The following is a 14,674-nucleotide window of genomic DNA, read 5'->3' as shown; positions in this document are numbered from 1 at the left end:
GTGTATTTTACCTGCATACCACCACAGACTTCATTCACATTTGAAAGGAATCGGAGATCAAAGTATCGTTTGAGGACACAAGGTGTAATAAAGTGTATTGTTAACCTGTGACAGGCAGGCGTGTTTCAGGCGTCTCTTAGTTCCGGGTAAAAGCAGGACGAGTTGTTGTGGGACTGTGACTATGGAAGAATGAGCGACGAGCTGGAATTAAAAACCATTCAAGGTGTCAGTAACAACAATAATATCGCCAGTGACGTTGGGATCGAGGTAAGATATTACAGAGGCTTTTCATTTGACTTTCAACGTCGTGCTGACTTCGGTTTAACTAGTTTAGTTAGTGTGAATCTGACTAGATTTTTGTACAAGCGCCAACTTGTCCAACAGAGACGGAGCGTTTCTTTCTTTTGTTGTTAAAAACTAAAGCTACGTTGTAAAGTATATTTGGTATTTTTTATAAAAAGTATATTATGGTGATGATATCATGGTGCATACTGTGTTTTGGTAAGTTTTACGACCCTTAACGATTATCATATTCCTATATCTGTCTTGTCTGTCTGTTTGACTGTTCATCCGTCCATTAACACACTGTCTGTCTGTCAAAATTAAAATGACAAGACATGTCTGTCCCTCTGTCTGTCTGTGGCCGGCCAGCAGTCCATTCATTAAATATACAAAACTGCAACAAAAATATTTGTGTCTGTCTGTCTCTTTGTCTGTCTGTCAAAATTAAAACATTTGTAATTTTAACAAAAAATTATGAGATCATTGCGCATACTAATATAGTTACTACATGGCTAAAGGGGACATTTCACAAGACTCTTTTTAAAGGTGCCAAAGAATGCATTGATATAATATGTTAATATGTTAAATTGTTCTTTGATATTTACATAGAAAGTATGTGGCTTAAATAAGTGCAAAAATTATCCAGAAATGTTTTATAGGTCCATATACAACCCTAGGATTTTTCCTTTGAATGAAATGGTCTATTATTACCTTATGTGGAAGGGTCGTGAATAATAATGTTGAGCTCTGCTCTGATGGCCGTGCTCTGTGGCTCATGCCAGTAGCTCACATTAGTAAACATGTTGGGGTATACATCTCGACTGTTACATCACAGTTGGTGTTATGTTGAAATTGGTCTGTTTTCCAGCGGTCTTTTGCATGCACAAGGTTTACATAAAAATGATGAAACCATTGCGTTTGAGGGTCACGATACAGTATGTCATTACCATGTACAGAACTCTTATTATTCCTCTATGCCTTGATAAATACACTTTTTTTCTTATGGCACCTTTAAGATGTCAAATAAAACTTTGGTGTCCCCAGAGTACATATGTGAAGTTTAAGCTCAAAATACCATATAGATAATTTATTATATAACATGTTAAAATTGACACTTTGTAGGTGTGAGCAAAAATGTGCCGTTTTGGGTGCGTCCTATTACAGTTTTTCTCAGTCGCTTTGGTACATTTCTCGAATCATCCTTGATATTTGCAAAACTTCTCCTCGTTAGTGCATTTCTTAAAACAATTCATACAAATAGTGAAACACAATGGGTAACCTTTAAAGGGTAGTCGCTGCTCAAAATCTTTTGTTCATCTCTCAAAAGTAAATATCTGTGTCAATGTAGTACATGTCACTTGTGTCACTGCATATGGATAAGACAGTCAAATTGTTTAGTCATGTTGTCAATATAACCGTTTACTCTGGAGGGACGCTCTGATGTAAACTATGACTAAAGTTTTGATGACAATTTTGTAAATGGTGCAGTGGATAAGACAGTGTGAGAGACCCAGGTTCAGATCATGTCAATGCGATACAGAAAGAAAAAGACAGCACTGCATAGCACAAAAAAGTAGAAATTTGAACATAGGCCAATCTCCTTAAGACAAAACTGTACATGCAGTGCTTCCTACACCTTCTGACGTTCCTGTCTGTTGGGCCACAAATTTTCATCCACATCACAATGAATATTTTCTTTTGCGAGGCAGCGTGGAAAGAATTTTTTGAGTGTCTGCAGGCTGCTATTATGTCATCCATGGCAGGGAGAAGGGTCATCTGTGTATGTGGCTGGCGATCATATCCATTCATCGGGTTAGGGAATGGAGAGTAGGATGAGAGGAACTACATCAGCATCTGGTTGTGGGCCGCAAGCCATTGTCTGATGATGTTGGAGCGATGGGAACTGACATTGTCCCAAACTATCACGTACGTTGGCAGGTCATCTCCAATCTGCCCCCTCTCATGTTCAGGGATGAGATTGTTAGAGAAGGTCAAGATTCACTTGGGAGAAAATTTACCAATTCAGGACTGATTTAGAAAAAAAGTCTAATAGAAAAATCTAGAAATATGCTTGACATCTTATGACAACTTGTTCAACTGTTTTGCATGTAAAGACTTATGGTGAACTTATGCCTAAATGTTGTGGGGCGTGAGACTATTCAACAAAGACCCATTATAATACATTTTCAAAAACATGGCATAAGCAACTGATAATGTAGGAAAAAGCAGAGAATTGTACATAATCATTTGCATGGATGAACCAAAGCATTTGCAACTTCTTAAACTGCTTTTTTGATGCGCACATTTTCTGAATTTCTATTCTGATCTGAGAAATGTACCAAAGCGACACCAAAGATGCAAATGAGCTGTTATCTGCACAAAATGGAAGTACTTTGGTTGGATAGTGCAGATTAGGGGGCAGCATTATCCCTTTCTGACATCACAAGGGGAGCCAAATTTCTATCATCTATCTGTCGGTCGTTCTGTTGATCTGTCTTTCTGACATCATAAGGGGAGCCAAATTTCTATCTATCTATCGTTCGTTTGTTCGGTCGTTCGTTCGGTCGGTCGGTCGTTCTGTCTATCTGACATCACAAGGGGAGCCAAATTTCTATCTATCTATCTATCTATCTATCTATCTATCTATCTATCTATCTATCTATCTATCTATCTATCTATCTATCTATTGGTCGTTCTGTCAATCTGTTGATCTGTTGATCTGTCTATGTGACATCACAAGGGGAGCCAAATTTCTATCATCTATCTGTCGGTCGTTCTGTTGATCTGTCTGTCTGACATCACAAGGGGAGCCAAATTTCTATCTATCTATTGATCGATCGTTTGTTCGTTCATTCGATCGTTCGTTCGTTCGTTCGATCGTTCGTTCGTTCGATCGATCGTTCGATCGATCGTTCGTCCGATCGATCGTTCGGTCGGTATCTATCTATCTGTCTGTCTGTCTGTCTGTCTGTCTGTCTGTCTGTCTATCTATCTATCGTTTGCTCGTTCTGTCTATCTGTCTATCTGACATCACAAGGGGAGCCAAATGTCTGTCTGTCTGTCTGTCTGTCTGTCTGTCTGTCTGTCTGTCTGTCTGTCTGTCTGTCTGTCTGTCTATCTATCTATCTATCGGTCGTTCTGTCAATCTGTTGATCTGTCTTACATCACAAGGGGAGCCAAATTTCTATCTATCTAGCTATCTATCTATCAGTCGTTCTGTTGATCTGTCTATCTGTCTATCTATCGTTCTATCTATCGTTTTATCGTTCTATCATTGTTCTATCGTATCTACCTACCTACCTTTGTTACAGTTTGTAACTACTGTAACTGTCTTGTAAAGCTTTACAAACAGGTACAAATTTAAGGCTGATTTCTTCTCTTATGTAAACATTAACAGGTGTCTTCAGGAAATGGAGCCCGCTCAGACAACGTCAACACGGCACATGAAGTGTCTCCCCTTCTTTCAACACCACAGGTACTGAATCGTAAATGCATCATATAGCCTGAGATTGCTCGCAGACTTGACTCCATATCAAAATGGATCAGCAGGTCTTGCCACTTTTTTTTAAGGAAACCTGATATACAATGAGTCAAACAAAAAATATGCAAACATAAGATGGTTTGAACTGATCTAACTGCAGTACAAGAATCACTCTTACTTCTGTCTTAAATAGTTTTTTTTCAAATGCATATTACCCAGATACCCTACTGTATGTTTAACCTGCATTTCTGGTTTTTTGGGAGTTAAGGTGGGCGACGCCAACAATGCAGAGTTCAGTGTGGATAATGCTGTCACTAATGAATCTGTAAATTCATCCAAACCACGGGTAAATCTGAACACATTCATTACATTTATATTTATTACCGTCCCTATGTATTGTAAAGAACATTCTGTGATAATATACTCTTGATATCTTTAATATTGACTGAATAAGGTCATGTCAAAGATAGAAGTCAATGTGAAATTAAACTTTTATGCTCTTAATCTTATACAGTAATAAGATTATAAGACCTTAGCTTCGATTTCCCAGACAGGGTCACATCTTTTTCAGATGTTATTTGTAAATCAGCCCAGTTATGTGCATCATTTAGGCTTTTTTGCATAAGCAAATATCTCAACTGTACTTAAGGCTTGCCTCCTTTAAAAGGCTTTCTTTGTTCAAACAGCACAATGATAAGAAAACCTCAAGGCTGCTTATCAGATCAAAACTAATTCTTTGTGCCTTACAAATAATCTGAGTTGGCCAACTATGATTTTAATTTCCTGAGTTTTGATTGGAATTACTACCACTTCAAGGAATTCACCCGTGGGCTTTGTAAAGTCTAAGCATGTCTCCAGATGGCAGTCCAGTGCTATGTCGGGTTGTTTGTTGATACAGTTAATTGATGTGTGTGTGTGTGTGTGTTTGTATGTTTGCAGTGGAGGGATGAACTGCAGAGGGTAAAGCGAGAGCTGAATGAGGTGGCGGTGTGGAAACTCAAAGTTTGGATGGTGATTCTCATCGTATTACTTCTGATTGCTCTGATCATTGCAGTCTCCTTCATTGTGTGTGCAGGTACTTTCATTCATTCTCTTTTATGCAATCTGCAATAACTTAAAAAGAATGTTATAGCATTATTACAAAAACATTTCCTATTTCTTTACATTGCCAGCCTGTACTTTTAATAGAGGAATAGATGCATAGGTTTGTAGTATTTACAACATTCTACTACATGGATCTCAGATGATCTTGCGGTTTGCAAGATGTGTTGCATGTTTGACCACTGTAGCCACGTCTTCCTGTTTTAGATAAGTAGGATCTGGTATGACCTTCTGCTTCTACTATAAGGTTAACTGTCAGCAGTTTTCCAAGAAGCGCAACATTAACAATCAAAGTGATGTCAAATTCATAGTTTTTCTTGTTTTATACACACACACATACACTATATTTTTTCAAAATATTTTTTTTCTGTAATGGTTAATCCAGTGGTGCCAGGTGACTTCTCTTCCGAAGGGTGCAAAATCGTAGTCACAAGTCATGTCAAAACAAGTGCCCGCTGCACACGTGTCAAAACCGTTTGGGTCATTCTACAGTAAAGGTGGAATTCGGGTGATGGAAATCTGCTTAAATGAACTTCTTTCAACATACCCAAAGCTTCTTTAATAGCATTTATTAACTTGTCAAATCTATGAATCCGCAAAACGGGGAGCTTAATCTATGTTTAACTTTTTAATACATTTTAATAAAGAATCCATGACGTTGTATCTTCAATACCTGACAAAATGAGAATATAATAATAGATAATGATTATGATAAAACTTATAAACTTAAACATTTTCCATCTTGTTTTGTTTTTATGCTTTTATGTTGATCAGTTAAAGGAATAGTGCTTAGGAAGTACTCATTAGAGAAGTAACACCAATGACAGTAACACCAATGACAGTAACACCAATGACAATTTACAGAAAAAAACTAACATTTTAACACAATGGCTGCCATTAGCCATGTGCTATTTCATCAGAGATGTAACAATCACATACTTATTCAGTATTGTGTATTTTTATGTAAAGATCTTAACACTCCCAGCTATAAAAAAAAAGAGTAACACTAATGACATTCAAAAAATCTCAAAATTTTTAGATATATCATGATATTTTAGACAAATAAGGTAAGATATCTCACAAACCCTTTGCCTTCCTCCACTGCACTTCTTCCACTGAACTCTTGACCCAGAAAAAACTTTAAAGAGCTGATGCATTGTTTCAAAATAAAAGTACTTTGGGTAGGGTAACACCAATGACATAAATTTGGTTGACAAATATTTATTTGATATTACTCATATTAATAGTGTATTTTTACCATTTCAGTTTTGTTGTAAATTCATACAGGGTTAAAGGTAAATGTAAATTAGATTTGTTTTATAAAAAACATGGTTTTAAATAATAAGTACACAGTTTTACTTCCATGTATGATCATAGGGACAGGGCAATTTTCAGGACCAGACATTTAAAAAAAGAAAAAAAATTTAAATAAACTCGCTCATCGTTTTAAGGACAGTCTATATTATTAAATATATTTAATTATGGGGTTATTGGGTCAAATTAAATGATTAAGGCGTCTGCAAAAGCAAGGGACAAGCATTTCCACCTTTTAGGGTTAGGGTTTGTGAACGTGAGTGCCTCTTTTATCGTAAACCTTTTAGATGCATGTGCAACTGGCACATATTTTGACATGACAAGCGACGCACATGACGGCATACATACGTGTTGTGAAGAGCTTCAATCGTGCGTATGTGTAAGTTCTTTTGGTCACAGTAGTATTTCTAATGCTAAAATATAACTATTGTTGTTTTTTATGAATTTTACTGTTTTACAAAAAAGGCAGAAAAATAGCAAAGCACTTATTCAGATGCCCAATTACAGTTATATAATTATACATCCTTAGTAGAAAAAATACGTTTGAATGGTCAAATTACGCTTTTGACTTCTGAGAGGGTATAAAAACGCAAATTTAACTTTACATGCCTCACTCTTGTTCAAAATGGTGAACTGTTATGGTGAAAGAAAAGAGTCTGCATAAAGCACTTCATGATGCTAGACAAATACATAAACATTGATGATGAAAGATTGAAAAACATTTGTAATGACTTTGGCTGAATAATGAAGAAAAAAAATCTAAAGCCCATAATAGACGTGAACTCCGATCAATACTGTTTACTGTTTTCTTTGACCAATGAACATTCAGGACCGATAAATTTTATATAGGTCCTAATAATTTATAATCATTTCAAACATGATTTACTCTCTTATCTGTAAAATTGATCCTCTTTCTGTCACAAAGCTGGTCATGTCGATGAGGACGAGACATATGACAGATCATCTTTTGTGGTGGAGCGCTTCTTCAGAGGGAACTTTACTCTTGCCAACAGTTTTACTTCACACCCTGAAACTCAAGCAGATGAAAGAGAGAAACTGCTAGAAGAACTGAAACACCAGGTAAATACTACACATGATCTTCACAAAACATTAAAGATGAATTTGCTTCGGAAACACTGTCAGCATGTTAGGAGTATGCATGTGAAATGCTGTCAGTGAATTATAAGTACCATTAATATACTGACAGTATTTCCAATGCATATTATAAAATATATTATTGATATATCTATAAGAAACAAATCCACTCATATCAAGCTCTACTATACTACTACACAATTGAACTGTATAAAGCAAGACATTCAGGATTGTTTAAAAGCAGAATTAAACAGTCAAGTTGTTTTAAAGGATTAGTCAACTTTCTTTAATAAAAAATCCAGATATTTTACTCACCACCATCTCATCCAAAATGTTGATGTCTTTTATTGTTCAGTCGAGAAGAAATTATGTTTTTTGAGGAAAACATTCCAGGATTTTTCTCATTTTAATGGACTTTAATGGACCCCAACACTTAACAATGTAATGCAGTTTAAAATTACAGTTTCAAAGGACTCTAAATGATCCCAAACGAGGCATAAGGGTCTTATCTAGCGAAACGATTGTCATTTTTGGCAAGAAAAATAAAAAATATGCACTTTTAAACCACAACTTTTCGTCTATCTCCGGTCCTGAAAGCGCCAGCGCGACCTCACATAATTGCGTAGTGTCATTGAAAGGTCACGTGTTACACATATGAAACACACATTTGCGGACCATTTTAAACAATAAACTGACACAAAGACATTAAATAGTATCATTCAACATACATCAACGTCGGAAAGGTCCTCTTTTTCCAGACTTGTAAACACTGGGGCGTAGTTTCGATACCTCATCTGTGACCTCTTGACGACATGACGTATTGCATGAGGTCACGCTGGCTCATCACAGGACCGGAGATAGACGAGAAGTTGTGGTTTAAAAGTGCATATTTTTTATTTTTCTTGCCAAAAATGACAATCGTTTCACTAGATAAGACCCTTATGCTTCGTTTGGGATCGTTTAGAGTCCTTTGAAACTGCAATTTTAAACTGCATTAAAACTGTTAAGTGTTGGGGTCCATTAAAGTCCATTAAAATGAGCAAAATCCTGAAAGGTTTTCCTCAAAAAACATAATTTCTTCTCGACTGAACAAAGAAAGACATCAACATTTTGGATGACATGGTGGTGTTGGTGTTGTTGGCATGGTAGGTTAGTTTTACCGATGTTATAGGTGAAGCCTAAACTGTACTAAACATTGTCAGTTGATTGGGGAATTTTAAAGAATGGTTGTGTATCACACAATGTCATAGATCCTTGTTTCTTATTGCACAAGAGACATGCAGAAACATGCTGCTTAAACCAATGTTTCCGCTTAAATATTTCATAACAAAGCCTCGATTAAGGACGTCTGTATCTTTGTCTAAACACACCTGATTCAACAAAGTCTCACCCATGACTGAAGTGGATGTTTACAGTGGGGAGACTGTTACATGATGGGCTTCTGAAACAGAAATGAGACATGCAATCTGGATCATTTATGATTCACTACATGTTCGTGTTGTTTACATTATACGCTCCGATTGCCAACAAAACACAGACACAGTTTAACTTCCCTGTGCCTCATGACCTGGTTAGGACCGCCCCATTAAAATTCCAGCATTAAACAAACACTTACGCACAACTCCACTGCTACTCCTCATAAACAAACTATATTCATTGTTTCCACAAGGCTGGGTTCTTTGTGAAGCTGCACAAGCTTAAATTTCTCTCACAAAGACAACAGACTTCTTTGGTGACGTTGATTTCGGGTCAGCTCTTGGTTGGTGTGTGCGTGTGCTATTCCGGTTAAAGTGCCTATCAGTGGCGGCCGGTGGCTTCTCTTTTTCATGTGTTGGGCGCCTTACAAAATATGTGTTCATTGCATCATGTGGACCATGTGCATCATGCATCATGTCAAATGCATGCCTGTTGCACACAAAAGGGTTGCACACAATAAAAGAGACGCTCACATTCACAAAATGCATGTTTTGATGAGCTTTGCATTGTGTGCCCTTAAAAAAGAGGTCACCGGCCGCCACTGGTGCCCATATAAGGATTTTCACTGTACTTCCTGCACTGAAATTGTCCATGAAAGAAAATAACGTAAGATTGTTGTGTATTAATCTCTCATGTTAAAAATAACAGAACCCCGGTGAAGTGCATTTAGCACAGAAATACTCCGTCATACATAAGTCCAGATGCTTTTTTGACACTTTGCCTATGTTTAGGATGAGGAATCCATTCATCTATCCAGAATGCATGAAATAGATTAAAACCCTCCTTTAAATGGGACATGGTATGTGAGTGCATACAGTCATGGCCAAAAGTGTTGGCACCCTTGGTAAATATGAGCAAAGAAAGCTATTAAAAAGAATCTACAATGTTTCTTCTTTTAAGCTTTAATAACAAAAATCTAAAAATGATGATGTTTCGTTTAAGTAAAACAATTATTATAAAAATAAATGTTTTTCTCTAATACCTAAATATTTCTGAAGTATATTAAAATTTTTTAGCAAATCATGGTGGCTAGAAACATGATGTTGTCCAGTCAAGGCTTCCTGTTTCGTAAGAGAATAAATATTAAGTAACACAAACCCCAACTCCCCATAATCAGTCATCACAGTGGATAAAACCAAGACTATAGTTAGTATGTCGAGCTTTAGCTCAAAATATCCCACAGATTATTTATTATGACATGTTACCGTTGCCACTTTGTAGCTGCGAACAAAAATGTGCTGTTTTGGGGTGTGCCCCCTTTAAAAGCAAATGAGCTGATGAAATGCAAACACTGATCGCCATGATGAAAATTGAAACTGAATTGTGCTTTCAATTATTTTCTCTCTCTGCACTAAATGCCAGTGCCGTGGTTGGATAGTGCAGATTAAGGGGTGGTATTATCCCCTTCTGACATCACAAGGGCAGCCAAATTTCAATGAACAATTTTTTCACATGCTTGCAGAAAATGTTTGACCAAAACTAAGTTACTGCCTTGATCTTTACACATTTTCTAGGTTGATAGAAGCACTGGGGACCCAATTATAGCACTTAAAAAAGTCAGATTTTCATGATATGTCCCTTTTAAGCAAATAAATTGCATCAATGAATCAATAAATAAGGATGAAATTTGAATCTACACTATAAGAAAAAATGACCCCTAGCTGTCACTTGGGCAGTACACTTTGAAAAGATACAGAGCTTCTTCAAACTATAACTGTCACATTAATAATCTGATTTCTATTAAATAGTATTAAGTCTGACTGCATGTTTATAGATATATTCATAGATGTAGAATAATGAGAGACAAGAGTAAGGCACCATCTTTGTAAAACTGCTTTTAAAAAAACATAAGTTAAGTACTAACTCTGGGATTTTAAATATTTCTAATAGCTAATAAATGAATGGCAAAAACACAACTGTTACAACACTGCTTATTCAATGAACAATAAACAAATAATAATAAAAAAAATAATAATAATGTTACTAAATTCTGAACAAAAATGTAATTCAAAATAGTCTTGTATCGTGATGCGCATCGTATCGGGACCCTTGTATCGGGATATGTATCGTATCGGGGAATTGTTGGCGATACACAGCCCTAGTCGCACACCGGACGTGCAGCTCAGCGCCACATCGAGTTGCGTCTAGGACAACTCCGAGGTATCGTAAACCGGAAGTGCACATTAAATAGCGCGAGCTTAGTCAGATGGCGTCTACTTCAAAATGCAAAATATACGTTAGCAGCCAATGTTAATCATTAATGATTTGGGATATATATGATGTTATTTAATGTTAAACTATGTGAGTAGCGCTCTGTGGCGCGACAGGGATTTGAGCAACTTCCTGAGTCATAGGTGGACGCCACGGACAGGCGCCACCTGTTGGCGTCGGTGTGCATATACTCATTGAAACAATGTGTTCGATTTTATTTTTATTTTTTTAGAACAGCGCGGTGCTGAGCTGCGAGTCCGGTATGCGACCCCCTTTAAGGTGCAAAGGTGTCATTTTTTTAAAGGTTATCGCCTCCATAAAAACTAGGGACTATATTTTGATCGTAATTTTCTGACAGAGACAGGTGTGTAAAACACTGTAAACTTTTCTGTTGATAATTTTACCCCTGTGAAAGCAGTGCGTGGCATCATTTGTCCTCCACGATTTTGGACTCGATTTGCAGGTGTTCAAATATTAACGCAGAAATATCCCACATTCAGTTTTGTTTTGAACACAGAAATAAAGCATTAGTTAATTTTCGTCTGTATGGTAACCCGATCTCTCTGTATCTCTTTCATACCTCTCTTTAGCTGACTACAGTCTACAATTCTTCTTCTGCATTGGCGCGGTACTTTTCAAGTGTTACCATAAACGATTTCAGGTGACTCAGTTTCACACTTTTGTATACAAAATGCCATTTTAACTTACCTTGTTCATACAATCATAATACAGTTTGAAGTAGCCAAATTTCTGAGTAAAGGTGGACAAGAAATGCCGCAGCTTCTAATGTTGAGTTTTATGCATTCATGTAGTAATGATACGGCACAGTTTGAGCTGCAGTTCATCATCCCTTCAGAAAATGAGCAGCTTGTACGCTACACTCTGAGTCGGGAGATGGTGAAAAGTGTACTTTTCCAGCACTTTTATGATCAAGATCCGGCTGGAAACTCTTTATATGTCAAACCAACATCACTGAGCATGGAAGGTGAGATGAAGTGCATTGCATATTTATGGTGCTGTGATTGAATTGTTTTTGATGAACTGTAGCACATTACTGTCGATGACCCATATGTAAAATAACTTTTTGTTGCTTTTCAGTTTGGACGAGAGGAACCTGATGCATAAAGAAATTTCTCTTTTTTTAGCAAATAACAAAGTTTTTGTAAGACTTCTAAGGTACATCTAAGGTATTAAAATACTGTTGTAGGATCAGTCCCAAGTACATTTTTAAAAACTAGTAAAACTTTTAATGATTTTTTTTACAATGTACAGTTTGTATACAGTTTAAAAGGTTTTGGTGTATCTATATTTAACAGATTTTTACTGTTCCCTTAAATGAACTTTTATATATTTTCTCTTGTGAAATTGAAATAAACTGGATTATTTTCTCCCACACTTATGGGAGATAATGCATGATAGATGTTCACGTCTTTTCATCTGTAAAATCAATTACAAGAACTAGCTTCTTACATGCAGATAAATAAAAATCCAGACCTTCTGGCCAAAACTAGTTATAGTGAAAGTTTTTATAAACCTTATCAGGCGGTTACTGTAATGATTCTCTTGACAAAACAAGGTTTTTACATTATCTAATTACTTTAATGTTAAGTTGTTAAAGGTGGGTTGCCAAGTGTTATGCATTGTATTAGTTAGTTTTTACTGCAGTATGTTGCTATGCAGTTGCTATGATGTTTGCCTTAGATGATTGCCTTGTGTGCCAGGTGAGTTTTAAGGTGGTGGTTTAAACAATCCCCACTTCTGTGATATACTGCTGTGAATTTTACTGTATGCATCTTTTTAGAAACTTAAAACAGGATTTAGGTAAGGGAACTATTTTGCATAAACAATGGAAATAGACTAAACTTTACTCACGTGTGTCATTGTCCAAGTGTTTGGGGTAAATGTTCATGCACAAACTCTGAATTAAAATTAAAGACATTCACTAAACACAGACTGTTCTGACTTCACTTTTTTAAATGTATTCATTTGTTGTATTGTTTGTTGTATTTGTTCTAAACATTGGCCTGGTTTCACAGACAAGGCTTTACATGCTTTAGAAAAATCTAATTTATCTGTCAGTACAACAAGTGTTTTTTTTTCCAGTTAAGACAGCTCAAACATGTGTTTTAGTCTAGGACTAGCCTTGTCTGTAAAACCGGGGGATTATGTTACAACCAGCATGTGTATTTTGTGGCTTTGAAATGAAAATTCTGTCATCTCTTAATCACCTACATGTTGTTCTTCACCTCTTCGAGTTTCTTTATTCTGTTGAACAAAAGAATAAAGAAAAAAAATTCACTTTCTGTACAGCGGTACTCAATACAACTTTTCAAAGTCAAACTTTTATACTTTAGTTAAGCCACTGACTGTAAATTTCTATGAAACTCAAAGACCTTCACTGCATCACAATTATGCATCCAAATATTCATTAGCAAACGTTTTAAAGGTTTCCGAAAAGTAATGATAAACCAAGGAGTGTCCCAAAAACCCTTGTGTCCACGAATTCAGCCTCAGCTATGAATAGCAAAACTTAAATTCACAAATGACACATTGCTCGAGATGTTTCCGAGAAGTAACTGAAATAGCAAAGAGGTGGAGCATATATGAAAGTGTAAAAGACCAGCGTCTTTAGTGCTTCCTGCTGATCATGAGTGTAAGGGCTTCCTGCCAAAACCCAAATATGCAAGAAGATTAACTTCATTAATCCGCTTCAATCAGGTTGGCAGGGGTGACATTTTGACCACTGCATCTGTCTAATTTATCAAATTAATATATTACAAAACAGAATGATTTACTTTTGTGTACATTAGAAATAATGCTATAATTTTTTATAGAAAATAAACAATACAGGACTTTTTGGTTACAATTTTTCATTTCACAATTTTTTTTCACACTAGTTCTCTATTATAATAGACACATGCTAAATGATCATTCTCTATTAAGATCAGCCAGGAATACTGTATTAATCTGTTTTGGAGTTTGTTAATCCTCTAAAGGCAGATTTACTATAACTGGAGTGTTGATCTTTGATAGTCTGATTAATTTAGCTAATGTCTTTCTATAGGACACTGTATGTGTTACTATAAGTAGATCATGTACATGCCAGGTTCATGTAGATCAGAGATCAGGGTCATGCATGGGTCAGTTGGCTAAACAGGACAAAAAGTCAAAATATTGAATTTCTTTGGAATGGACAATTTGTACAATTATTCTGATAGAATATTAAATGCAATGCCTTGCAGTGAATCATTACATATAAATAAACATTCATTTATGTTAACATTCTTTAAATTAATGTTTACAAAAAGGTCAAATAAAAAGCAATAGCATGTTTTCCTTATACCTTAAAGGTACAGTGTGTAGATTTTAGCAGCATCTAGCAGTAAGATTATGAATTTGCAACCAATGGCTCAGTCCACCGTTCACAGTAACGCATAGAGAAGCGACAGTAGTCACCACAGGTCAAACATGTTGTTGTTTAAGACAAATTACAGTTTTGACAAAACGCACTCTGTAGAGCAGTTTGTCCATTTAGGGCTACTGTAGAAACCAGCCCAGTCTCACGAAATTTCGTTATATAGTCACGTATTTTTTTAATTCTTTTTTCGTGCTATTATCATGAAATTTCGTGATTTTTCGTGATCGTATAACGAATTCCTGTTTTCGTGTGATTATCACGTATTGGTTACTCAACTGTTTTGTCCTATTTTCTTA

The 14,674-nt window shown here is 36.1% G+C and overlaps 1 protein-coding gene across 1 annotated transcript; it reads left to right on the top strand.

The window, feature by feature from the left end:
- Nucleotides 1-34: 34 nt before the first annotated feature.
- Nucleotides 35-12,909, top strand: LOC135771404 (TPA-induced transmembrane protein). Its single transcript, XM_065281635.1, has 8 exons — nt 35-267; nt 3,680-3,757; nt 4,032-4,109; nt 4,703-4,838; nt 7,104-7,258; nt 11,551-11,621; nt 11,773-11,945; nt 12,059-12,909. The coding sequence occupies exons 1-8, from the start codon at nt 190-192 to the stop codon at nt 12,076-12,078; spliced, it is 789 nt and encodes a 262-aa protein (XP_065137707.1). The 5' UTR covers nt 35-189; the 3' UTR covers nt 12,079-12,909.
- Nucleotides 12,910-14,674: the final 1,765 nt, after the last annotated feature.

The sequence above is a fragment of the Paramisgurnus dabryanus genome, chromosome 8 (genome assembly GCF_030506205.2).
Source record: "Paramisgurnus dabryanus chromosome 8, PD_genome_1.1, whole genome shotgun sequence".
Classification (NCBI taxonomy): Eukaryota; Metazoa; Chordata; class Actinopteri; order Cypriniformes; family Cobitidae; genus Paramisgurnus; species Paramisgurnus dabryanus.
Note: the sequence above shows the minus strand (reverse complement) of the source record. Positions and strands in the feature narration are given on the sequence as shown.

Bases quoted from the DNA above. Each gene is read 5' to 3' on its own strand.
- LOC135771404 (XM_065281635.1), top strand. From the start codon at position 190: ATGAGCGACGAGCTGGAATTAAAAACCATTCAAGGTGTCAGTAACAAC. The intron at 268-3,679 runs GTAAGATATTAC...AAACATTAACAG, and splicing joins CCAGTGACGTTGGGATCGAG to GTGTCTTCAGGAAATGGAGC. The intron at 11,622-11,772 runs GTGACTCAGTTT...GCATTCATGTAG, and splicing joins GTTACCATAAACGATTTCAG to TAATGATACGGCACAGTTTG.